We start from the raw sequence: 27971 nt of genomic DNA, 5'->3' as shown, positions 1-27971 counted from the left end.
ATGGATAGAGATTCAAGGTAGTGCTCTTTCAAGCGTCTTTTAAAAACAGCAATGGTGGGACTGTCACGGATGGTGTGAGGAAGCGAGTTCCACAATCTGACAGCATGAACAGTGAACGAGTAGGAGTAGAAGTTGGAACGATGGGAGGGGAGGGAAAGATTAGACCGGACATTGGACCTACAAGGGAGATCAGGAGATCGAGAGAAGTTGAATCGGTCAAGGAGGTATGAAGGAGAGTGAGGATTGTACAAGGTTTTGTAAAGTAGGCAGAGGATGTGGGAGTTACGACGGAGACGGATAGGTAGCCATTTAAGTTTTGTACGGTAGGCCGAGATATGGTCAAACTTCCTCAAACCAAACACGAAACGTATACACAGATTCTGTAGACGTTCGAGTCTAGTTAACTGCTCCTCAGTGGCGTCTAGGTAACAGGAATCGGCGTAGTCAAGGATGGGAAAGATGAGAAAACTGAACAAGGAAAATTTTGGTATGTATAGGTAGGAAGTTTTGGAGGCGCCTCAGCGTGTGTAGTGAATAGTGGACTTTCCTGCTTACTTCGGTCACTTGCGGGTTCCATGAGAGGTTACGGTCAAGAATTATGCCAAGGTTTTTAGCCGAGTCTACGTAGTTTTGTCTACAATTAGATTAAAACGCATTGAAGCTGGCTGAAACTTACAGGCTGTGTGTGAAAATTCGTTATAAAACTTGTTTTCGTTCTAGTTGAGTGAATTCAAATTTATTTATTAATTTGAAAGGGGCATCGACCATCGCGTAATTGCCTCTCCTCGTCTAAATCTACGATGACGACAATACTGTAGCAGCTGATGATGCATATTAGGGCTTGTCTAATTTGAAATGATGCGCCCCACCAATTCACTAGTTGATATAAATGAAAAATGTACTCTGAATACAACGTTGCCAGACTTCCCGATTTTGGCGGGACGTCCCGATTTTTTCATCAAAATTAAATGTCCCGCGCGGGACAGGCTCAGTCCCGCTTTTCGGGGAAAGCCCGTACGTACGTGCAGCGTGCTGAGAAAGAAAGGTGCGTAATGAAGTTAGAGAGTGTGGCAGATAGAGGGATGGATTTTCTTTGGCTACTTTAACTATTTATTGTCACGTGAACGTTATTTTAATGCAAATAAAAAGATAAAAAAATTGATTTTATACCTTTCTTTTTTCTTTTTCCCGCTTTAGACTTAAGAATCCCGAGAAGAGAATTTTTCTCTCAAAAAGTTCCAAAGTCCCGACATGGCACAAAAAAAATCTGGCAACGCTGTGTAAATACGAGGGAGGGGCGCGTCATTTTAAGTTAGACAAGCTCTATCTCTCATCCTTTTACCTGTCTTCTTAAATACCTCCATCAATATTCGTGGGCCATAACTTTATTTCGCACTTACGCATTCCACGTCAATTTGTGTAACGAGGCACCGCGAGCGTGGTAGCCCCTCATTTGTAGATGATATCGTCGGACCGCCAGGAGCTACCGTGCGCCGCAGGCGTAATGACATGCTGAGAGAAATACCAGGGTGTGTACCCACTACGTGACGAGGGGACTTGGAAAAGTAGGCGGTTTATTAGCTATACTAAGGGCCTGTTTTACTACTTCCTGATAAGTGACGGATAGGCTATCCACAACTTATCTGACAGATGGAGTATGTCAGATAAGTGAATCAATTATAATATAACCCAAAGTTAGTCTTCTTAGCATATAAATATTCTCCTGAGCTCCTCTTATCTTTTAAGCAAGCCTAATGAGTAGTGGCTGAAATTACATTGGTCATTGTAAAAGATGTAAGTACATCTCGTAAAGATTGAGGCAAAAGCGAATAGGTAGTAGGTATTTATTAATTATATAAGTATATGAAGATTTTTAAAATCCGATAGCCAAAATACTTTATATTAACGTAGATTTTAGTAAAAGCCATGGTTAAATATTATGACGTCATCCCTGACGTCATTCATATGACTTTTCTTCTAAAGTTACTTTCACCCAGAGAAAGTGGTAGTAAACAGGCAGGAAAGGCACGGTGATCTGTCATCAAGTGTGAACACACCTTTTTACAAGCTATATTTATAAACATTTCCTCGTAAATAGTAATTGCGTGTTTTATTCTTATCAGTCTACTTTTAGAACATGATGCTTCACTGCTACATGCATATTGCATGTTTCTAAATTCTAGCCTAATCTGTGCATGCATGTCAGTATACTTGCATGAATAAAGCATAATGTTTGTTAAGCATCCCATACTATAGCCAAAATGTGCTATGAAATATGAAAGAATTTAATTTTAACCAATTTTGACCAATTAGGACGTGTTCATAATAACATTAATAACCAATTACTTATATCAAGGCTATATATATAAGCTTTAACAAAATATTATTTTGTACTTGCGTAAACCGAGTTTTGCCATCTCGGACTGTTACTGAAAAATACTAATTTTAAATTAAGTCTAATCAATAAATGTTAAGTACTTAAATAGTTCTATCTAATTTAGGCAATGCTATATATCCTTCAACCAAGGTTAAGGAATTTGGTGACTGATCCTAGTCACATTTTAATGTTTATATTACAATTATTTAAATTTTAAATACATCATGCTATAAGTAGGCTTTGTGGATTTAATTATTGCATAGTTATCTAAAACCACTAAAAATTTATAGCTAAATGAGTAATACCAATAAAATTTTATTGGTATTCTTAAAAAATTATAATTAACCTTTGAAGCTTATCTTCGGTTGTGAATTGTGTAATACTTATACTACAGTAGATTATCAAAAATTATAATATCAATGACTTTATACATAAACATAATTATTGCTGTATATTTATCAATAATTCTGGAAGTGTCGAACAATATTCAAAAGCTTTACCGCTCTTTTTGACAAGTTTTTTTCGCCCGCGCCATAAAGGCACAAAATGACATTTGCCGTTTATGGAGGCGGTATCTTCTAAGGAGGTTTTATTATTTTCGACGTGTCCTTGACAATGAGCAATAATGGCGGTGGAAAAAATACTTTGTGAAGTGTGTGTCGGCTTCCGCGAGTACTTAGCAAAAGGGTTCGTTCCGGGAACTTAGGTCTGGTTTACGGTTATGGATACCATTGTTTTTAAAGTACCACTCGATTTTTTGTACCTCTTAGGTTTATTGTTTTGTTCATTGAGACTTAACGGATTTTCAATATTTTTATGACACGCTTCTAATAACAATACATTGATTGTAAAGATGTTTATTATTTTGCAGAAATTGTGGGCAAAAAATTTACAGAAATTCTAGCCTAAAGATACCTACACGACTAGTTTATATTAAAAGACTATTATTAAAATGTTCTTTCAATAAATGACTTGAAGAACTTCAGACATGCAATTAAAGTGTTCCGACTGATTTTATACTTTAAAATAAAGCTAATTACAAGTAATTTAAAAAATAGCGGTACCAAGTAGCTGACAGGCAAAATATCTGATAGCAGGCCACTTCTTCCCGACAGAACCTTCGAGAATCGTGTAATTATCATTTAGACAGGCTATTTTTAAGTCCGCAGTTGTACCTCGAAGTATCTAAAATTATGATCCTTAAGTCTTCTGTATTAAGGTCGTCTCAGGTGTGAAATAAACACGGACAGACAGTAGGCGTGTCTCCGTGCTGTTATTAGCAGGATTTCAAGTGACAAAAGCCAGACATGTCACTTCATTTGTCCCGTCACCTCAGTAATCTACGGCGGCAAAAACTTGGCGCCATATTGTTATTTCAGCCCTAGGGATTTGTTATTACAGGAATCGCTGTTATATCGTAGACTAAGATGTTGATTTGTTTGTGGTGTTCTTATACCATGAAGTAAAATATTTACTTTGTTTAGGAGTTTTACCAATAAACATGATGATGATTATGTTAAACAAACATTACAAATATTATAAGTATTACAAATACATTATTACAAATCTTTCTTTGAACTACAAAATACATACGTTAAAAAACGCCAGTTGCAACTTTTGCCCCTTTTTATACCTTTACGAGTACACTATCAGTTACATTTTGTTTACAGTTTTCTAATTTCAAAACATGAAAGTTGTGTATCTATTCCAACGCCACATCGATGGCGCACTTACCACTTGTCTGGGTACCTGTTTACTACCGTCTCCTCATCACTCACGAACGAGTGTCACTCCGCATTGTCTCCACGGCTCATGCTTATGCCCAGATATTGTAGCAAAAAAGAAAAAAATACCCGCCTACACTTGTTCCAAATTTAAAATTTCGCGATGTCATCTCCAAAATTTTTTCTGTTTTAATTCTTGACACCGAAATATTATCATCAGCCGATTTTTCTTATCGTGATAATAATTTATGATTAGAGTTTTTTTTTATAATCAAAGGCGAATAATATTATTTTTTCAATGTTTCGTAATAATTTTGTATTTCTGGAAATGCACCAAATTGTAACATGTTCGCCTGTAACCACACGGTTTAAACACTTGTCATTTATCCGAAAAACGTAATCAGGGCGGGGTTATTACGACAGGTAATTCGCATCCTTACGCAAGTCAATCTTCTGTGGGCTCGGCTGGAGGTAGTTAAGAGTTGATTTTTTGACATTTCGGGACGTCGCTTCTCAAAATTTGTAATGGAGTGACATGTTAAGTGCCGCAGTAGCTTTATTAAGAGTTCTTTGCGATGCAAATGATATGGTGCAAAGACCAAAAGTTATTGAAATACAGCGTCCGTACCTAATTATAGACTTCTTTAAATTCAGGCCCTTTAGCGTAAAGTATGTGCCAGTTTACCAAATGAAAAAAAAATTGCCGAACAAAAATTCGAATATGGAAGTCGGTGCGGGCGGTTTCTTCACAAGTGGCCGGGCTCAAATATCTCAAGATGCATAATGCGCCTGGAGGAGATTAGTAGAAAAAAATGGCACATTTTTTCTTCGACGCACATGTATGTCATTAGTTTGGTATTCGGCGGCGCCACTTTATCTTGCCGCTTTTGGCGGGTCGGCAGCTACGACAATATTTGCAGAGACGCCAAATGAACACAAATGAGCGATGTAGTCGACTTAACGGGTACTGCACCTTGTCTTAGTAAAACAAACAGTATTAGGGTTAGGTTACATGCACCTTGTTTTTGAGGTCCCAACAGTATCAATAGCAACCACTCTGCTCTGCCATGAAGGATTAAGAAAGACCTATAACTCTTCCATCAATGAAGAACAAATGTACTCTATAGAAATTATAATTGTGTCTTTAATGGTAGTTATCTGCAATACTGCTTCAACTCTACAAAATATATCTATATTATGTCCATCTGCTTATTAATTTATGTACTTTTTTATGTTATTTTTGTTTTTTTATATAAGTACTTACTAATTGTCTTTTTTGTGAAATGTTTATTGTAATGTGGTGTAATGTGTATGTACCATCGAGGAAGTTGATTCCTATGCAATCGACAGACCAACGTTATTTGGTCGAATATGTCAATTCAATGTTAATTGTGATCTGTCAGCTGGGTTTGACGTAATGCAACCAAACTACTTAGGTCCCCGATTTGCATAGGCATCAACTTCTCTGATAGTACTATGTACTGAATAAATGTTTATATTATTATTATTATAATTCTTCTCAATCTACTTTCCATTCAAAGTTTCTACTTTTCTATTTCTACCCCTAAATATTGTCCAGGATCTGTATCAATACTTTGAATTAAACAAAGTTTTGTTATAATTCTCAATCTCTATCTATAAACCAAGCAGGTGACTAAAAACTAAAAAGTAATCTCTAGATTATAAATTATCATCCTAATTAACCATTTAAGGCCCATATTAAATTATGGTCAACCGACACCTCGGATTCCGAGTTTTATGAAGAATAACGTGCTTCATATAACTATCTCGGAGATTAACGACGCTGTATAATAGTAACGTGATAAAAATTAAGATTCATGTGACATGCCCAAATTAAATACATGTAAATGAGCCTACGTTACCGAATTATATTTTTCATTAGAAGAAGAAATATTTGGAGCGTTTCATATTATAATAAGCACCTGAGTGTTGACCGGTTTGATACTGTGATTACGGATGATATATCATCCGTATATCACAAGGGACTTAATGGTGCTTAGCGTCTCCAATCTCCATCTGCCTTTTTGTTCGCAATTTGACGTCATGTCATGTCATCAAACGTCACAATATACGATAGGAAAAAAAACTTCATGTAAGTCATGGAGAGCTCTTAGAGAGAGCGCACATTAGAGACACGACAGTTTTTAGACAATCATGTTTCACATAGACGAGTCAGCTTTACGATTAAAGAAAAACGGTTGTGTCTACCACGCGGCGCATACCAAGACGAAACTTTTTTGTCTACGACGACGCAACGCATACATCAGACTAGGTCTGATGTGGCGCTAGACAGTTTTGTCGTTGATGTGCGCGCTCGCATACACTTCAAAGGGAAGCCGACAGTCGTTAGTCAGACTTGTAGCCGTGCAGTTCTTGTACGCATTAGACAATATTGTCTATGAGACGTTTTGTTTCAAATGTACGCGTCTAGAACTTTATTATGCGATAGTCTGTCTAAAAACTCTCGTGTCTCCAATATGCGGTCGCCCTTAAGGGCAAATAATTCAAAGAGGTTAAGGTAGCATTGATAAAGGAGAACGGGGAAAAATGTATGGGAAGTGTACCCACCACCAATTACTGTCAGAGGTATCTTGTTAGAAAGCTCTTTTCTTGGCTATCATTTGTTATTATGGGGGCAAGCCTCATATCACTGTGGGGGAAAAGTTACCTATAGCTAAAAGATCAACGAATAATTGTTTATTCCTGATATAAAAAAGTTCTACATTTATTTCCTTGTCATTTAATATTGCTAAAACCACGATGTGAATGCGTACTTGCACTATTGCCGTTCCGTGCCTGAGTACGCTTCTGAGTAAGGTTAGGTTAGCATAGGTTAGGTTAGAAGACTTTTTTTATGCGTAGGGGAAACCCTTTATGGGTGCCCCAGGTTGGGGAGTGCCAGTGGACTCCCGGCGAGAAGCGCCGAGCTTACCCACTAAAACTACCTGCGGTTTGCCTTCAGCAGCATACGGAGGGATATCCTGGATCTATCTAACACAGGACTCCCTCTACGACCAGCCGGTCTACCTCAAAGGGATCGGACTTCCACCAAAATTAGGTTAGAAGGCTATAACCTAACCTAACCCCCCCCCAGGAGGCCAACCTAACCTTACCCAAGAGCGGTCTGCGCTAGCGTTGTTGGTCGTGACTCGTGGGTACATTTTGCTCGTTCTCCTTTACCCACTAGCGTAATTTAATTTTAAATGTTAAATAACATCTGAAGTAGCAAATTACTATGGAACAGTAAAAGCCTCAAAACATCATGAGATAATCGTCTACGAGAACAGAGGGGATGACCTAAGCTTCCTCAAAAAGAATCGTGATGATCAGCCAGCAACGTCCCAACCCAGCAATAAGGCGAACTCATCCTCCGCAAGTGAACGACTCCAAGCATCACGGGAGACCAAAAAAGAGGATGAGAAAGAGAGAAATAAAAATGAAATTAAGAAGTCTCTAAACTCAACGGCCAAATTAAAAGCGTTTGTGGGCTCCATCAAAAAAGTACTTCATCGTGAAAGAATGATCGAGGATAAAAACACCCTTTCTCGGATCAAGGCTTCGTCACAAACAAATCGGCAGGCTTTAGCAATGGAGGCTTTTTTGAGGGAACCATCTACACAAACACCGGCAAATAAAAACAAAAGATATAGGGCCGATCTCGGGCAAGTGCTCCCGCCAAAACTCAGACTGGCCCAGAGCCCCGAAGATCATATAATAAATGCCTTCCTCGAGTTCCAGGCGATAATAAGAGCAAATAAGACCATAAAGCTCTTGACCTGCAATAAGATCATGCAGGCCTATCAGCGGAAAAATCAAAAGCTGTTAGAAGTGAGACTCGAGGATGCAAAAGCTGCCATATACGACAATGTCACCTCCACAATAATTGCCGGGGCGATGACAGGGCAGTATATGGCGGCGTTAAGTGCCGACTGCGGATTCGTGGTTCTGGACGAGGATGAGACAAAACGCACGGGAACTCTCAAATTTATCACAAAATCCGAGGATCCAATAGTGGTAATAGCGGAATGTACCAGAATAATGCTGGAAGACAGGATACTAGAAATGGCAGAAGTCCTATCTGGGGACCCCGAATCCAGCATGGACTGGGATATATTCGCGAAACCTATCAACTACTCGTGGGTCAATGGGGTTCCTGGATGTGGGAAGACAACTTGGATCATTAATAACTTCAATGAGGAAACAGACGTTATAATAACAACGACAATCGAAGCAGCCGAGGATCTAAAGCAAAGGCTATCGCTACGAACTGGCAACAAAGTTAAAGATAAAGTTCGTACCATGGCCTCTTTGCTGGCAAATGGGACAAAAGAAACCTACAAAAGGTTGATAGTTGACGAGGCCCTCATGAACCATTTCGGCTCAATCGTCATGGCGAATCAGTTAACAGGCGCCAACGATGTTATCCTCATTGGAGATATTAACCAACTCCCGTTTATAGAGCGTGAAAACCTCTTTAAACTTAATTACACTCGTCCAAACCTGGTAACCAGCATCACCCAGGAGTTGTCTTGCACACACAGGAGCCCTATGGATGTGGCATACGCCTTAAGCATGGTCTATAATAACATCTATTCATCGAAGGAAATAGTGCGGTCCCTAAAGCTAATGAAGTATTCAGGAGCGAGAATACCTAAAACCAATCTAAATACCCTGTATCTTGTCCACACACAAGAGGAGAAAGCAGCCCTCACTAATACAGGCTATGGATCGGGAACGGACTCTCGCGTCCTCACAATCCATGAAGCTCAGGGATTAACGAGTCCCTCGGTGATCATCATACAGACCAAGTCCCGAAAGCTGGCAATCCATGACAGCGTTCCTCATGCAGTTGTAGCCATATCCCGGCACACTAACACCTGTGTCTATTACACTGACACTGATGGAGACGCTGTGGCAAGCTTCATAAAAAGAGCCACGGAGGTGTCAACCGAACACATAAGAGATTATAATATAAAAATGGCTATAAAAGACAGGAACGATAAAGTCCTAAGCCACATGGCGGGTAGATTCGACACAGAACGATGTCTTTTTAACAACCTAGAAACTCCACCCAGCTTGAGTGACCCCTCTCCACCAAGCCAATGTCACAACATCTAAAGGCAAAGGGTGGAGCAGCATAAAATCTAAGGAAATCGGAAAATGTCGGATCTACTGGCCGCCACACCGACTGGGACCTCACCGTTCAAAACATTAATATTATTATTATGCAATTTATAAAACAATAAATGTATATATTTATTTATTATATGTATAACATATTATACTCTATTCTATTAAATATACATATACACATATATATAAAAAAAAAAAAAAAAAAAAAAAGTGTCCATGGCGTGATGGACCACAATTAATTAAAATTCATAATATTATTTCAATTATCCTTGGTGCGAAAAATCTAAATAATAAAATAACAAAAAAAGGATATGGACGAACAGTCTATAGACGGCCCCAATTTTATAATAAAAAAAAAAAAAAAAAAAACATCTGAAGTAGTCAGTAGTCACAGCACAGGCTTAGAAGAAATGCAACGTAATTCTGCAAAACAAAAACTTCATAACGGGTATTTACCTGTACCTACATTGTCGTCATACAAGTGTAAAATGTAGCGAATTGGATAAAATTACGACAGTATATAAATAAGTCTATGGATTAAATTACATCGTAGTTACATCAAAACCGAAACGTCACTTAGCGCAGGACAAAATAACTCACTCGCTGAGTCATCTGATTTTTTGTTGTCTTTGGATATTAGTAACCTGTATAAACTATAAACCTGTTATAACTACATTACAGCGGTTAGCAGGAAAATGTCTTTGTGCGTCATAATTTCTCACTTCACACTCACTACAGAAAATTATATAGGAGCGGTTCTTGTTAACACTTATTGATAAACTAGCTTTCCCGGCAAAAGTTTCTTTGTCTTATTTTTTTTTTTATGATATAAGGGGGCAAACGAGCAAACGGGTCACCTGATGGAAAGCAACTTCCGTCGCCCATGGACACTAGCAGCATCAGAGAGCTGCAGGTGCGTTGCCGGCCTTTTAATAGGGAATAGGGTGATTGGGGAGGGTAGGGAAGGGAAGGGAATAGGGGAGGGTATGGAAGGGAATAGGGTAGGGGATTGGGCCTCCGGTAAACTCACTCACTCGGCGAAACACAGCGCAAGCGCTGTTTCACGCCAGTTTTCTGTGAGGACGTGGTATTTCTCCGGTCGAGCCGGCCCATTCGTGCCGAAGCATGGCTCTCCCACGTACAAAAAACGTATTTCACTTATAAAGTATTTCGCCCGAATTATTTTATTGAAGTTACTAAATAAGTATGTCACCATGGCAACGTCCATCGCTATCCCGTCGCACAAACAATGGTCGCCGTCAGTCTCGAATTGCAATAATTTACTATTATTTATTCAACAAATGCACTTATCAATATAAAAAGTACCCAGTAGCCGATTCTCAGACACACTGAATATGCATATAAAATTTGGTTAAAATCAGTAAAGACGTTTCGGAGGAGTACGCGGCCTAACATTGTGACACGAGAATTTTATATATAAGATATAGATTACACACAAGATAATGAGTTAGAAAAAGTATTTAATCGTTGAATATGAATTTATATTATATTATATAAAGATTCTGATCGAAAAAGAACAAAACGACGCATTTGAGCACTTTGTAGAATCCTTACATCCTGACAAGAAATCCGGCTACTCTCTTTGGAGAGCTACTAAAAGCTTTAACCAGCCTACTCACTTTAAGCCCCCTTTGAAAAATAAGAACTCCGGCTGGGCTAGATCGAACAAAGATAAGGCAGAATTGTTTGCAAACCATCTAGCAGAGGTCTTTCAACCTAATGATGCGTGCCCACATATAGATGAATCATCAATTGATGAAACTCTTTCCCAACCATTTCAAATGGAATTGCCAATTAAGCCTATTACGCCCAAAGAATTGAAAAATGTAATCAGCAATTTAAAAAAAAAGTCAGCTCCTGGTTTTGACCTTATTACTCCTACTGTATTAAAAGAGCTACCACACAAGGGAATAGTTTTTCTAACGTCGCTGTTTAATGGAATCCTAAGAACTTCTCACTTTCCTAACCAATGGAAAGTCGCTGAAATCATCATGGTACACAAACCTGGAAAACCGAAAAATGATGTTACGTCCTATAGACCCATTAGTCTATTACCCATCTTATCAAAGATGTTTGAGAAACTCCTTCTTAAACGCTTATCAGTAGTATTATCAGCCGGTAACATCATCCCCAAACATCAATTTGGCTTCCGACGTGGTCATGGAACAGTCGAACAAGTACACAGGATTTGTGACAGTATATCATCTGTCTTAGAAAATAAAGAATATTGCTCGGCAGCATTCTTAGATGTCCAGCAGGCTTTTGACAAAGTGTGGCACAAAGGCCTTCTATATAAAATAAAGAGGCTTCTTCCTCATAATTACTTCCTTCTTCTCAAGTCTTACTTAAAAGACAGAGTATTTCAAGTCAAAGAATCTGACTCAAGGTCTGGCTTCCATGAAATCAAAGCAGGTGTACCGCAGGGATCAGTCCACAGCCCCTATCTCTACTCTATCTTCACCTCAGATATCCCGACACCAAGCCATATTAAAGTGGCTACCTACGCAGACGACACTGCTATCTTAGCTAACCACACAAACCATAACATGGCTTCAACTATGCTCCAGACTGCACTAGATGAAATGACTAAATGGTTAAGCAAGTGGCAGATAAAAGCAAGTGCAACCAAGTCTACACACGTGACCTTCACCTTAAGAAAGGATAATTGCCCCCCCGTAACCTTAGCCGGCGAACCACTCCCACAGGCTGACTCTGTCAAATATTTAGGTATTCATCTAGATCGTCGCTTGACATGGAAACAACACATAAAATCTAAAAGAGATGAATTAAACATCAAATACAAAGATCTCAAGTGGCTTCTTGGACAAAAATCTAAACTAAATATAAACAACAAATTATTAGTATACAAATCAATCCTCAAACCCGTTTGGACTTATGGAATTCAACTATGGGGTAGTGCTTCCGACTCCAACATACAAATATTACAAAGATACCAAAACATTATTTTGAGAACAATCTCCAACGCACACTGGTTTATACGTAATTGCGAAATTCACCAAGTTTTAAAAATTCCATCCATCAAAGAGGAAATAACAAAGTCTTGCACGAAATACAAGCTTCGCCTGGATATCCATCCCAACGATCTTGCTCAGAATCTTCTCAATAAAAGATGTCACAATAGACTGAAACGTCATAACATTCTAGACCTTGATAAGAGATTCACAGAATAAAGGAAAATAAAATAATGTAGAGTTCCTGTCACTGGGCAGGAATCTCTGAACCGCCAATATCAGCTCACCACATCTGCTTATGATCCGTGGATTGATCGCAGATAATACTCGGAAGAAAAAAAAAATCGTTGAATAGAATACTTATATACCGAATCTGTCCAGGATTTAAATGGAATTTAGCTCTATGAAAACCACGGAAAATCAAAAGGGACAAACATTTTCTTGCGTAAAATGTGTATGTCTGCATAGACATCAAATATAATAATATTTAGTGTTATAATAATACAAAAATGCAAATTTTTGTTTGCTTATTCATATTGTACCTAACAGTTAAAGTTAAAGACAGAGAGTAAGTCATGACTTATCTTCATTTATTATTAGTTATTTATTGTTCCGTGAGTTAATTAAATTAAAAACGCTCAGTGTAACATATCAAACTAAATATGATGATGTCGATGACGAGATGATCACGATAACTCTAACAGATATTCCAAAAGCTAGGATAAACAATGATGCGATGACTGGGCGACCTTTGTAAACCGGTAGTCTAAGATCCGGGCCCGTATTCTCAACGTAAGAGCTTCCGTGAACCGAATTACATAGTGTTGTAAGAATTAAGTGACGAAGACGACGAATACGCTTAGAACAAAAAATTATGTGTACAGAAAAATTGACAATGTACAGTAAAGGTACGCGCACATTTATGACATTTTGCCGAGTGCGCGATGGGATTTAAAACTTGTATAATATGTGGCTCGTCCCTTACTCGTACCCTAAACAGGCTACTAATGATAAATATAAAGTAGACCACAGGGAAGGACATAGGCGTCTTTTTGCGGGATGTACTGTTTAACAAATTCCTTAATAACGCGGGCGAACCTCTAGTTTTGTTATAAGCATAAGGTACATGACAATAAAACTGATACCTTTTGTTTTACTAAGAACATAGGCTTCCATTTGCAGGATGTACAGCTTTACGAATTCCTTATTTACGCGAGCGGATCCACGAAAAACTCTAGTGAATTTAATAAAAGCATTACATGACAATAAAACCGATACCTTTTGTTCCACTAATAACCTCGGTGACACATACCTGTGATGACACTGAAGGAACAAAGGTGTACACTTGTGCAAATGGTGATAAGTGTTATCTGCGCACGCGCAGGCCTCGCGTGACGCGGGCTGACTCACCGCGCGTGCCGTCGGCGCCGTCACGTATGTCACACGCGCCGTGTCACAGTGTCGCAATCCAACATGGTTCTGAGATGGGACTATGTTAGTGTCATAAAAAGCTATGTCACAGTGCCACAGAAGAGTCGACTTTAGAGCTATCGTTCAGTGTCACAAATGTAAAGCCAACTTCTAAACTATGACACAGTGTCACACGCCAACATGGAACTATGTTAGAGTCACAAAGGAGAGCTGGTGTACAGTGTCACAACATGTTCACAACTCATTAGTATAGAGCCAACGAGGAACTATTTTAGTGTCACAGAGGAGTTGACTTTAGAATGATGGTATAATGTTACAGATTTAGATAACATTCAACTATGTCACAGTGTCACAAGCTTCATTGACGATAGAGCTATATCACAGCTTCAAGAGTCGGCTTGAGAGGTATAGCTTAGAGTCAACGTTAAAATCATGACACAGTGTCGACGATAGAGCTATATCACAGCTTCAAGAGTCGGCTTGAGAGGTATAGCTTAGAGTCAACGTTAAAATCATGACACAGTGTCGACGATAGAGCTATATCACAGCTTCAAGAGTCGGTTTGAGAGGTATAGCTTAGAGTCAACTTTAAAATCATGACACAGTGTCACACGCTTATATCCAACACGAAACAAAAGTCAATGTTAGAGGTATCAGGTATGTCACAGTGTCACAAGCATATTTTAAAGAAACAATTTTACTTTGTCACAAAAACATAAACGTCATAACTGAAAGCGTCCATAGCTCTACATTTTTGATACTGATATAAAATAAAACATTGAGTATTAGCCACAGTGCAGTGTTACAAGCATACATAATATTGAAGTTATATAAAAGTCAACGATACTATTTTTCAGTCTCACAGTAAAATAGGCATCATAGTACTATATCGATGTTAAAAATTTACTATTTAGCGTCAGAATTTTGCAGACATATTGAGATTTTTAAGATATTATGTACAATGTTTTAATTTGAAATAAAAACGCACATTCGTCATCAAAATATCTTATTGCAAAAAGACTTGAAGATTCTTAGTAATAAATCAAACTGATAATTTGGAATAACTAATCAGTTACCTGTGTAGATTTTAGGCTTTTAATAATGACGTAGGTACAAGATAACAAGAATTATGACAGGTCATCCATAATGAAATAATAATGATATTGCATTTGGCACGTGTTAAAACAGTTAAAAAGTATTTGAATAAAAATTCTATATAAGTACTTAATTTTAGGTAAAATAAAATTAAATATATTTTTTTTAATTTTCATTAAAAATGGCTTTTCATTAGAAAACTCTTTTTATTTCTTAGAGAGAAAAAGATATTTCAAACCAAGGCACACAACATTTTAAACCGTAAATGTTGTATGTAATTTGTGAGTAGCTTCGTTTTTGGACCATAATAATTCTAAATAACATTATGATAATCTTTACAACGTTTTCTAGAGGACATCATATATACTTCCTATATGTAGTAGTAGACTAGTATAGCAGAATCCTCTACTGTTGTTGTAGATTTAGGTGATATATAGCGGTTTTAAATGGTAGAATTTTCCCGACCATTTAATTCATTAGCCTACTAATCGATTAAATGTTAATTGGATTCGAATGGCGCAAGAAATCCGTCAATCTTTCATCATTGATATAGGGCTGTTAATATGGCATCATAAGATATGACATATTAATATATTATTATCATCATTTTTAAAGTCCAAACGGCGAATCGAAGCACAAAACTTTATAAAAAATGACACTATCAAATTCTTTTTTTTTATTGAAGTATTAATTAATTAATATATTATTGGGTATATATTATATTAGGTTTAACATTGGCGAAGGTTGATTGGCCTTTTTGAGTAGCCCTGCTATAGCCTAGCTGTAACGGTGGTTCCCAATATTTGATCTATCTCTGGTTTGGCCCTACTAGAGATAGGAATAACTCACATTAGACATTAGAGACATATATTTTATGTCAATTGTGAGCTAGTCCTATCTCTAGTAGGGCAAAACCAGAGATAGATCAAATATTGGGAACGGCCGTAAGCCTACAGTAAGAGATTCTTATGGAGTTCTTTAAAATATAAGTGGTAAAGGAGGCCATCTATTCCAATATACTTAGGGCCTGTTTCACCTCTTCCTGATAAGTGCCGGATAGGCAATCCAACACTTAACTTGACAGATAGAGTATGGAGAATCTGTCAAATAAGTTGTGGATAGCGGCACTTTATCAGGAAGTGGTTTACAAAATTTTAGCCAACTGTAAAGAGTAGGTTTTCTACTCAGTGCTCCCTGATACACCGCACGTAGAAATACAAAAAGACTTAGAGTTTGTGGTAATTCTGGGAAACCAATCTACTGTCCTTATTATTGTTAACATGACCTTTATTCCATAGACATAAGGGATATTTTCTACGTAAGCGAATTTAACCACAGCCTACGTGACTTATGTAGAGGAAAATGTACAACAATTATTATAAGTATTTGTTTGTATAATACTACAAACGTGGCGGTAAGCATGTTTAGTTTAGTTAGTCAATAACTATTATCTATAGGGATATCTAGCTAAGGCAACACGTATCAAATTGTACCACATAGTAAATTTTTTTCTGTTAGGTCCTAACTGCTAGGTTAGGGAGTACTTACAGTAGGTACAGTAGTTTAATTATTTTTCGGAAACCACTTTTGGAAACCCTAAAGTAAAACAAAAAAAATACCTTCATATTTCAAGAACATTTGCTAAAAAAACATTTTAAACTATCAGACCATTTATTGATTTAATAGGTAATAAACAAAACACGGAAATCTTTAGTCTTATCTATGTGATAAATTGCTGATGATAATATTATTATTGTCTACTGATTATTAATCTATACAATGGTAAAATATTGATCTCTGTTTTTGAAAAAAAAACAGTTTTAACATCATGTAACGTAACACAGTAAACGAAAATCCAATATTTTATTAAGTGGCTTTATAGCCATTTAAGGTAAACCTCGTTTATTTTAAGCGACCGTCTCCATTTTAGTGTTATTGTTTTTTGGTAATTCAAATAAAACCTCAGCAGGAGATTTCCAATTTTGTTTTCAAGCAGGAATATTTGAGCTGCATTAAAAAAATATGAAAATTGAATTTCGAATTTGTACAAGAACATTTTTTGGAAAGCGCGGGAATCTTCGAAAAGGGCTGTCGTGTTTTCTGGAAATTTTTAATTTTTGTTTTATTTATTGTAAATAAATTCATAAGTTAGTTTTCTTTTATCTTTTTATTAGTTTCTTTTAGTTTTTATTTTTATTTGTGCATACTATTTGGTAAGTTTTTTGTATATATTCTGTAAAGATAGATGAGGACCCAGGGGGGCTGGAAGGCCCCCCTGTTGGCCAATTTATTACTATTCATACTACTGGAAATGTAAATGACTCAAGTATGGACACAGATTCGTCCGTTAATAACAAATCTACAAACCGCAAACGCCCTGGCCATTTAGCCGAAACTTTTTCATTTTCGCTTCGTTATAGAATCGCCGATCAAAATGTATGGAATTGACATTAGACGAGTCGAACGTCAACGTCATATTATTAAGGAACGCTTATGTCAATTCCATACATTTTCATCGGCGATTCTATAACGAAGCGAAAGCGAAAAGATTTTGGCACACCCCCCAGCTGCATCTAGGCGAGTATGCAGAAAATGCAATAAAAAGATTAGGAAAAATCCTGACAAAACAAAATCTGACATCAACTGTATGTGCTTGAGTGACACGGAAAATAAAGAAAACCTGAATAATATCCAAGAAGTACATACAGCTGGCGTCATTCGTAGTACGTACACGACAGCTCTATTATCAATAGGTAATTATGCTAAATTCACTTAATACGACTGCTTCTTTACAATAGGAAACTTCCATTACAACGTTGTAAGAAGCGTTAACCTGATTGTGATAATGATATCGTAATTGTATTTTAATTATCATTTTCATTACTTAACGATAGAAAGGAAAATTTAATGAAACACAACAAAATCTTCCAAATTGAATTCGCAATGCAAATCGTATTTAGGTCAAGCTAAAAGTAATAGCCAAATCTAAAACAATCTTATTTTAAAAAATACCTATAAAAATGTCGCAGTCAGATAAGTTAAGCGTATTAGGATTTAGGAATCTATGTTTTAAATTAAATAACTAGAATGTGTTACTTTTTGCAGGCTAAATTATTTGTGTCTTAGCTACTTAAATCAAATTCACAAAAGATAATTGCAACTAAATTTAGAATTTGCGTTGACGTCAATGGAATTTTTTGCATATTTTGCTAGATATATTTTAAGATAAATTGTAATCCTAAAATTTAGCAAAATATGCAAAAGGGCAATAAAATAAAATACATTTTGTGAGAAAAATATAAAAATCCACACCATACTAAAATAAAAAATATTTTTATATGCTCGCTTCACATTATAAATGATAGTAGAGATAGCTCTACCATTCTACTGTCAGCTCTCCATTTTAGACAAAATAATATTAATAAAACTCGCAAAAATTTAAAATAATAGCCACAAAAATTGCCCACTTGTTATTATTTATATGTCACGAGTATAATCGTAAATTCTTATCTCTACGTGATGTTATTAGGATTTATATCTTAATCTAGATAACAGGACAGTCTGTTTACGCCATTACATAAATGTTTATAGCTAGTGCCACAGAATATATTATATCTAGTGCTAAAAAGACAGTGGAATTCTAATAACATAATTTTTAGGGTTCCGTACCCAAAGGGTAAAACGGGACCCTATTACTATGACTTCGATGTCTGTCTGTCTGTCTCCAGGCTGTATCTCAAGAACAGTGATAGCTAGAGAGTTAAAATTTTCACAGATTATGTATTTCTGTTGCTGCTATCACAACAAATACTAAAAACATAATAAATCAAATATTTAAGGGGGCCAAAAATATTTCAGCCATACAACAAACTGAAATATTTTTGGTATTTTTTCAATTTTTCATCAATATCTAATGGCTGCATGTAGGCACTTGAAGTATTCACAAAATGCTAAATAGTATTAGTACTTTAATAATTGGTAATAAAAATAAATATTTAGGTATGGGGGGCTCACATACAGAACTACATTTATTTTGCCCATTTTTGCTCTTAAATGGTACGCAACCCTTCGTGCGCGAGTCCGACTGGCACTTGGCCAATTTTTTCCAAAAAAAATAAAAACAACCAGCCCAGCTACGAACAAGTAAAAGGTAAATAAAATATACTTTCAATTACAAGTAGGTATTGAAAATACAAAATCTTGAGACTTGAAACACTATATTCAAAATCATCAAAATCTATTGCGTACTTTTTAAAATATAAGCATAATTACATAGCGCGCTGGCGCTATGTAATATGCCTATACGCTACCTACTATGTGGGGCTCCGGGCTAGTGTAGTGATTAACGGCCGTCAATTGTGAGCTATTCCTATCTCTAGTAGGGCAAAACCAGAGATAGATCGAATATTGGGAACGGCCGTAAGAGATTGCGAATCGGCACGTGACATTTTTCTTTTTTTTCCACTATTAGGCACCTTATCTGTACGTGTGACTGACGTCGCCGCCGCAATTTTTCCGTGGCACGGAATTAGTCATTTAATGACATGATCGTTAATGCAAACACATTACTATTCATTACAAGTGGAAAATTTTCGTTTGGAACAAAAGAGTTTTTTTGCTTCTATTACATAAATTATTACAATTATATTTAAACTAGCTATCCCGGCAAATGTTGTTTTGCCATAAAATGATTTTCCCTGTTTTCCTGCTTTTCTCTTGAAGTTTTTTCTGATTTTTTTTCTATAGACCTCACGGAGCCCGAGACCTTTCCAACCGAATGCAAAACCGTGGAAATTGGTTCGTGCGTTCTGGAGTTATAGCGTCAGGAAGGAAACCCCGACTTATTTATAATATATTAGGTAGGTAACGCGATTTAAATGTCTGTTTTAGTGCAATTTTGTTGAAGTCTCGCTGATAGGAGCTAATGGAAAATTTTCAGTTTGCAATTTCATTTACATCATAACTGCAGTTAAAATAAAAATGCATAAGTAGGTAAATATGCAAATATGTTGTTATACTTTTTTCTCTACATAGAGATCAAGCATATTCAGCAATACTCGACAGAATAAAGTTTTTTTTTTATTCCTTTTTTATAATATCAAGCGCAATTGTTAATAAAATCACATTTATTGGTCCATGCGATTTGACCCCAGGGTACATCGGCACACGACGGGGGTCGTTTCGGGGTCACAGGACCAAGGACCAAGAGAAAGTAAGTGTTAAATACGTGGGAGTAAGTTGAATCATTTGAACACTGCGTGGGCGAACTCTCTTTAGGACATGTTTTATACATGTAAAGTTTACAAAAAATGTGACACTTTTTTTTCTTAAACACAAATTGTAAACATTATAAGGACGTTATATTTTTTGTAATTGCCGGGATTTTTTCATGTAAAGCAACTTACTAATAAACTGACTACTTACAAAAACTAGAGTTTTATAAAGACTTAATTAAATTCAGAAATAGAATATTGTAAGTTTACAATATTCTATTTTTGAAGATTTTTCCTTAAACAAAACAATATTTAAAAACACATTTTATACAGTTTATATAATATAACAGTACCTACTTGGAGTGTCGTAAAAATAAAAAACTTATTTTATGTTTACATTGTAAGTCCTTTTGAAGACAATAGTACTATTGTCTTCAAAAGGACCGCAATTAGTAAAAGCAATGATCGTGTTAAGTGCCGTAAGTATTTATTGCCTTATTATGACTGGTATGTAAGTATTATGTGAATACCTATTTTACCCTTAAAAGTTCGCCTGCTTTTAGTAAAACATACCGAAAAACAATAACATCATCAAATAAAAATATCGTGTTTCATTCTACATAATATTGTCACTGTCTATATACCCCACGTTCCATTTGATGTTAAAAACGATTACAGGCCGTTCCCAATATTGAATCTAACTCCTACCTACCGGGTACTAACCCAACATGGCAAGAGTCGTAAGACAATCGGATCCAATGTAAACTTAACCCGTTCGCAAGTTTTTATAATATATTTAGGTATAGTAAGACAATCGGGGAGTGTAAAGTGTAAACACGAGGTAATCCGTTCGCGAGCGGCTACCGTTGCGACTTGCGGCGCCTGACATAATCCCACACACGCTCACGTACTCACGCACACAAACGCGCAGACGGCTTCATCTCAAAGCTATTATTGAATCCTTTATACGACCATAATGAAACGCCGGCCGTAATTTCGTCTGTCAATAATTATTACGCGTAATCCATGATTGATGTGCCCACGGTAGCAATCCGTAATTGACGCCGGCCATTGTGTGCCGTTGATTGATCTTGTATTGCGACACACACACAGGCAAATCTGCGCTCATTACTACAGCTCTAATTAACAGCTTTCTATAATATCTATTGCAATTTTTTTTTTCAACTTTAACAATTTCCATATTACGGTTAAAGGCTACAGCCTACAGCAATCTGCACATATGTACCATATTAATAAAACTGAAAAGTAAATTTCAATAAATTAAATTTCAGCTATTACTATCTATAATAATACATAATTATCATCTAGTTATAATTTATTAATTATAGACCAACCCTAAAAGGCTACATGTTTTATTATGTTTACAATTACGTTTACAAGGTTTTTTTTCTAAGAAGGCCCAAAAAGACTGACTTCAACTGCTAAATGTAAACAAAATTTCTAAGATCAATTTTCCAACTAAAAGTACTAAAAGTGGCAAGTGTTAGACATCTAGAATCTAGATGTGTTGCGCGCACGCAGCGGCACGGCGCGCGGCGCGGCGTGCGCGCGATTGTTTACGGCGCGCACGCGCGGCGGCGGGCGCGTGGCCCCCCCCGCGCCGGCAGCTGCGCCGCACAGGTGGCGCGTGTGGGAACTCGACGGCTCTGCGCGTTCCCACGATCGCGCGCCCTCCGCTCGCTATATAAGCCCCCGCTCGCCCCAGACACCGCATTCCGCGTTCGACGCTCGACGTGAACACACTCGCAACAAACATGTCCTCCCTCTCCTATGATATCGCGTACACACACTCGGACGACGGGCCGCAGCCCGTCTCCCGAACGTATCAGTACAGAAAAGTGATGAAGCCGATGCTCGAGCGCAAGAGGCGCGCTCGCATCAACCGCTGCCTCGACGAGTTGAAGGAGCTGATGGTCAGCGCCCTGCAGTCGGAGGGCGAGAACGTCGCCAAGCTGGAGAAGGCCGATATTCTGGAGCTTACGGTGCGCCACTTGCACAAGCTGAGGCGCCAGCGCCGCCTGTCGCTGAACCCCACCGTGGACGCCGACCGCTTCCGCGCCGGATTCACCCACGCCGCCAACGAGGTGTCGCGCTGTCTGGCCTCCATCCCCGGAGTGGACGTGAGGCTGGGCACGCAGCTGATGACCCACCTCGGGCACAGGCTGAACGACATCCAGCGCGCCGCCGACACGCCGCCGGCCAGCCCGCCCAGCCCGGCGCCTTCCTCCGCCTCCTCGTCCTCCGGCTACGTGACGCCGTCGCCGCCGGCGTCGCCCGCGCCGCTGACGGCCGTGCCCCTGGACTGCACCACCTCGTACTCGAAGGCGCCGGTGTGGCGACCGTGGTAGACGGCCGCGGCTGCCCGCGGACCCGGCTCCCGGTCACATCTGTTCCAGCACCGCTCGGAGCCGCTCGCCCTCTAGTGTCCGCCCAGTGCAGTGCCCGTGCTCGCCTCAGATCTCACACTTAGTGTAGGCTGTAGTAGTAAGTCCAAATTTGAAGCTTTAAATTAGTCGATAAGAATATTGTGATATTAAATATTATTGTATAGAGATGTATCGAGTTTTGCCATGTTCGAGTAAACTCGGATTGTTATTTTTATTGTCGTTAAAAGATTTCACCTCGTTGTGAACGATTACAAAAGAGTAATTTAATAAAAACAAATATTTTTACCTTACTGCTGCATTTTATTCCCACAAACCCTATAAAATCTACTGTGTTAATCACCCGTATTAACCAATTTGACGTTTACATTACCAAAATTTTAGAAACTAAATTTACAAGAATAACATTTATAAAATTTACTGACGATTTACATCAAAACAAATTTATAGTCATAAAATTAAGAGTCAATAGCATATATTTCAATGATAACACATGAGCAAAAAGATATAAGGTTAAAAAATACAATAACACTGATGTACTGTGAGTTTTTGTAAACAATACGCGATATGGGGTTAAGTGCGCGGACCCCTGACACTGCGCGTGCTCGGTAACTTTCCTGTTTACACCCGACACACACCGTGTTTACATTTCCATACTAGGAAGAGATTTTCCGTAAACGTGCTATTAGATTTCCATTCCTACAATGTAAACACTGGATTCTATAATGTGAATAGACATTGGATTATTGGACATTTCTAATGACAACAGAAATTATCCCAATTTTGCCATAATTTTGCAGTATATTATAATAACTTTAGTGTTATATATGTATGTGTTGCTGGAATACTTTCAACGATGCATAAAAAAGATACGTACGATAAAAGATAAAACTATTGGCGATGGCACCATCATCAACATTTAAATATTATAATAGAACCATAACAATATGGCAAATTGTAAGAATATTAAAAAATATGTAATTACAATCTAGGCGCTAATCAGACATTGCCATTACTAAATGGTCAAGGTTTAGGCTCAGCCATCTTTATCTATGAACTCAACTATGTTGGTTAGAAATTAGAAGTTAATAAATTATATATAGAAGAGGAAAATGAGGAAATCCATAATAATTAAAACATACTTTGAAGTTTAACTAAGCCTTATTAAAACCTCTTATTAAACTCCAAGCGGTCGTATTCGACTGCGATAACAATAGTGCCATACGATAGAATACAATAGAATTTCCAAGAATCAGCGATCGAAGGATGCAAATAAAATTAAACACACGTGTGCAAGACTTCCTTGAGGAAAATTATTTTGGGTACTTTATCATATAATAATGCGATTAAGAACAACTAGAACGTACCTACTGTTTGCACGCCGCTTACTGAAGGTCACTATATACGCAACTACCGTATTTGAATTTTGATACTGTATATTATCATTATAAAGTTTAATAATATTTCATTTTTCTTACTTATATCTACTGGTAGGTACCGCTTTAGCACAATGTTAATTGTGTAAACTTAAAAGTGTAAAGTTACTAAATTTAAGTGGTAAAACCTCGCCAATGATCTCTCAAGCCGATAATTTGTTCTTATTTAAAAAATATGAATGTCAAAATCTCCTTACCCAAAAAAAAACTAGTGTCAAAAAGCAGAGCCCACATTAAGAAAGTAGCGTTACTTTTTATTCGCAAATCACGCGCAGCGGATTTCCTGCATTAGGTTTCACCAATTTGTTAATCATAGCTTCGATAAACAAGACCATAAAAAAGTAATAAAAACTGGTAAAAGCGTGGCACTATGTAACAGAAGATCATAGGGTAAAATGACCAGTGATTGGACATTAGTGTACCAAAGGACATTAGTGTGTCATTGGACAAAGCAGAAAAAAACAATATGAATATAAAGGTTGCTTTAAAATCTGCCTGTTTTTATAGTAATAGAACGCCTGATTTTAAAGAAAAACAGGTAGTTTTTAAGGCAACCTTATTAAATATAGTGTTTTTGTGCTCTGTCCAATGACTAGTACTGTCTAAATCACTAGTCATGTTCGCTCTATCACTTTCAGTAACAGCAAGTAAAAGTTAAATTAAGAATAAATTAGAATCTAAAATGCGCAGTAACTAACCAAAAATTTTTTTTGATGATCCAAGGACGTCTAGATATGGAAATAAAAGTGAAAATCTTATTTTTATTCCCATACCTAGACAATATTATTATTTATTATGAAAAACAAATACATAGTTCCAAAAATTTTCCACACTTTTTGCAACTAAACTACTCCAAAACTACTCAAGGAATTTTCCTCTATGAAACGACGATAATCTTATTTTTTAATCTAAGCAACTAGCAAGAAATAGTTGCTACGAGGCTAATATTATTGTAATATACTGACGTCACGGTATGCCTAGTATTACAATTAACTAAGTTCAAAGATCAGCTGTTTGCTAATTGATTACAAACCGTTTAAAATCCCGGACATAAATACAGCAATTATAATATTTCTAGATGACGCCCGCAACTCCGTTTCGCCAAAATTTGTTTTATCCCGCAGGAACCGTACATTTTTCAAGGATAAAAAGTAACCAATGACTTTTCCCGGGACTCTATCCATACCAAATTTTAGCAAAATCGGTCAAATAAAAGAACTAATACTCACCTAATTACCTGTAGGCTGTACCTGACATTTTTATTACAAGTAGTAATTACAGAATTTTTAAGAAGCATACAATGGGAATTAATTTTTAGTACTTCGTCTAGTATCTAAGATATTGCTGTGTGCGTCTGGTCTTGTTTGCGAATTCGTTTTTAATGTTTTTATCAATTTTGCCTGCAGATATTTTATCGTTAAATGAAAATATTATTTTATAACTATTTCATTGTGATAGCTAAATTCTTGAAACCCTAACAGAAGATAATAAAAGTGTGTAAACATTAGGTAAACATGTGTGAGTAATTTGTTGTAACAAATCGTTTAACTTTTTTTTAATAATGGTTAGTTCTAAATCGATACCTGCGACGCCATCTATGTTTTGAAGGCTAAAACTTTAAGCTTTCATTACACCCTAGTCCGCAGCACGCCATCTTCACAGCGATCGTAAAAGCTTTGAGCTTTCCTAAGCTTCACTGTGTAAAGCGCCATCTGCATAATTACAGTAAAAGCTTGAGATGAAAGCGCTCGATCCAAAAAAGTCGTTGAAAGCTCTCGGTGCACCAAGCTTTGCATAAAATATATTTTTGAGCTTTATTATTCTTAGAAAAGGTATAATAATAAATAAATAACAACAATATTTAAACAAAAAATTCACGGTATTCCATTGAAAACAAAATTAAAAATCTAAATTTAAAAAAGTATAGCGCCCTCTGTATTAAAAGAGCGTAAATCTTTTCTATTCGACCTTTGGCATCTTGCGGAAAGCTCACAAGTCACATCGCTAGCTACTATGACGATTTTAATAGGTATTGATATTTTTTTGTTGCAATTATAATAAAATTATTTCATTGTCTTCTGAAATAGTGTAATGCAGGTGGCTCTCTACTTTGGCACATGAGCAATTTAATCCTAGACTAACGTGAAGAAAGGCTTTACTAAAACTTTACAAATATTTATCTCTATTCTCTTTAAATTGTGGATAGTAAAACAAGGAATTACTAAATCTATTTTTTTCTACTTAAAGCTGTACAGGGCCTCTATCATGAGCTCTTAAATCCATTCTTTTTACGTCCTTATCTGACTGTATAAGGACGTAAAGTGAATGGATTTAAGAGCTCATAATAGGGCCCCAGGCATATAAACTGATATGCAATCATTACTCTTCATATCGTCAATGTACAACCGTCCTTATTACTCAGTAGACACGCGCCGCGACATCACAATTAGCTATCAGTGAGTGCGTGGTATTGCATCAGACAGATCCGGCTCAGGGGAACCCTTAGCCATCGAAATATAATATCCATACTTATATACACATCAACACGCCGCGCCGGTTCTTCTCGCCGGGTTAGTTCCCGAACCGGTGGCATAGTAAAAGGAGAGGAAGTAAGTTATCTTCATACAAAGGCACCGAGCGCGGCTTGTATGTGTGCGCCATAATATCAATGCGTCGCCACGTACGGCACACAACAAAATCTCGGCGGGTTTAAAGAGGCTGGTGCCGCCGAGATTGTTGTGTGCCGTACGTGGCGACGCGTACTTCCCCTCTTTTTACTATGCCGGTGGCCTCATGTAGACGTTCTTAAAGTGTTAACTTCGTTAACCTATTTAGAAATAAATATTTTGATTTTGAACATGGTCTAGGGATATTTCAATTAAACCTAAATATTATAAGGTTGAAACACTCACGGATTTTGTCGCGAAGCACTTTTATTAATCCCGACGTTTCGGCCCTATTATCTCTTCACGCCCAAACAGTTGAACCGATTTTGATGGATATGGAGATACTTTGAGTCCCGCAAACGGACATAAGATACTTTTTATACCGGAAAAATGTACGGTTCCCGCACAATAAACTTTATGATTCTCGCCTAAACTATTTAAGTAATGAATTTTGATGAAATTTGGCATGGAGATTGGAGATACTAATTTGAATCTGGGACAAGGAATGTTTTTTGTCCTGGAAAAATGTGCGGTTCCCACACAATAAACTTTTCTGATTTGCGCGTAAACGATTCAATCGATGTACGGGAACAACTATAAATTAAAGTCCACGCGGACGAAGTCGCGGGCAATATTATGTATTGTAAATGTGAAAGCGTTGGTCTATCTGTTACCTCTTCACGCCTAGACGTAAAACGAATTATAGGTCTCCCAGAATCTGATGGCAAAAAGTGAGAAAATAAATTGACTCTAGCAATACTGGGGTAATTGGAATAAAACATTTTGATCCTTTTTTTGATATAGCGGCTGATTCTGTGTGTTAAACATGCAGATATATAAATTTATCCAATGATCAAGGATATTTTTTTAAAATCTACTGTCAAAAATTGCCATCAGATTCTGGTAGACCTATAAATTTGGCACTATTGAGATACTTTGAACTTTGAAGCCAGAGTAAGGATTGTCTATAATACTGCAAAATGTACGGTTCTGTGCAACGGACAACATAAAAATGCACGCTTCCATTTCGTTGAACCCATTTTTTGACTCACTTTTCTTTAAGTACTATTTAATATACTTTGTAGCCCCTAACTATTAAAGTGTTTATGCAATGAAGTTGTGTTTGTTTGGCACATTGGAAAAGTCTGGCACACTTGTCATGTCCAAGTATGGCGATCGCTACGCCAGTTGATAATAGCCAAATTGGAAGAAATCTGTATATATTTATAAAAATTTGTCACTTTCGCTAGAACTCGACAATGGCAGAAGCAGGGAAGATTTATATTAAGAGGAAAGTGATAATCGACGAAGTTCGCTGGTACATTTATTCTATACTTTAAACATATTTTGGTCATGTAAAAGCTTGGATTATTAAGACCGCTTCCGCAAACCTTCAAGAAAAGAGCGTATTCCCTCTTAAAAGGCTGGCAACGCACCTGCAGCTATTCTGATGTTTTAGGTGTAATAACTTTCTATC

General features: G+C 37.2%; 1 protein-coding gene and 2 long non-coding RNA genes across 3 annotated transcripts; 2 read left to right on the top strand and 1 right to left on the bottom strand.

Annotated features, from left to right (window-relative positions):
- LOC121735450 lies at nt 1-24376 on the bottom strand. The gene is made up of 4 exons (XR_006036857.1): nt 24365-24376; nt 18458-18463; nt 2981-2985; nt 1-468 (listed from the first exon to the last, which is right to left on the bottom strand). It is a non-coding gene; the product is annotated as an uncharacterized LOC121735450 (long non-coding RNA).
- Nucleotides 6406-14725, top strand: LOC121735451. Its single transcript, XR_006036858.1, has 3 exons — nt 6406-6480; nt 12810-12816; nt 14715-14725. It is a non-coding gene; the product is annotated as an uncharacterized LOC121735451 (long non-coding RNA).
- On the top strand, nt 21700-22685 carry LOC121735449 (enhancer of split mbeta protein-like). The gene has a single exon (XM_042126283.1). The coding sequence runs from the start codon at nt 21763-21765 to the stop codon at nt 22354-22356; it is 594 nt and encodes a 197-aa protein (XP_041982217.1). The 5' UTR covers nt 21700-21762; the 3' UTR covers nt 22357-22685.
- Nucleotides 24377-27971: the final 3595 nt, after the last annotated feature.

Source organism: Aricia agestis, chromosome 17 (genome assembly GCF_905147365.1).
Source record: "Aricia agestis chromosome 17, ilAriAges1.1, whole genome shotgun sequence".
NCBI lineage: Eukaryota > Metazoa > Arthropoda > Insecta > Lepidoptera > Lycaenidae > Aricia > Aricia agestis.
The sequence above is the reverse complement of the archived record's forward strand: the minus strand, read 5'-3'. Positions and strand labels throughout refer to the sequence as shown.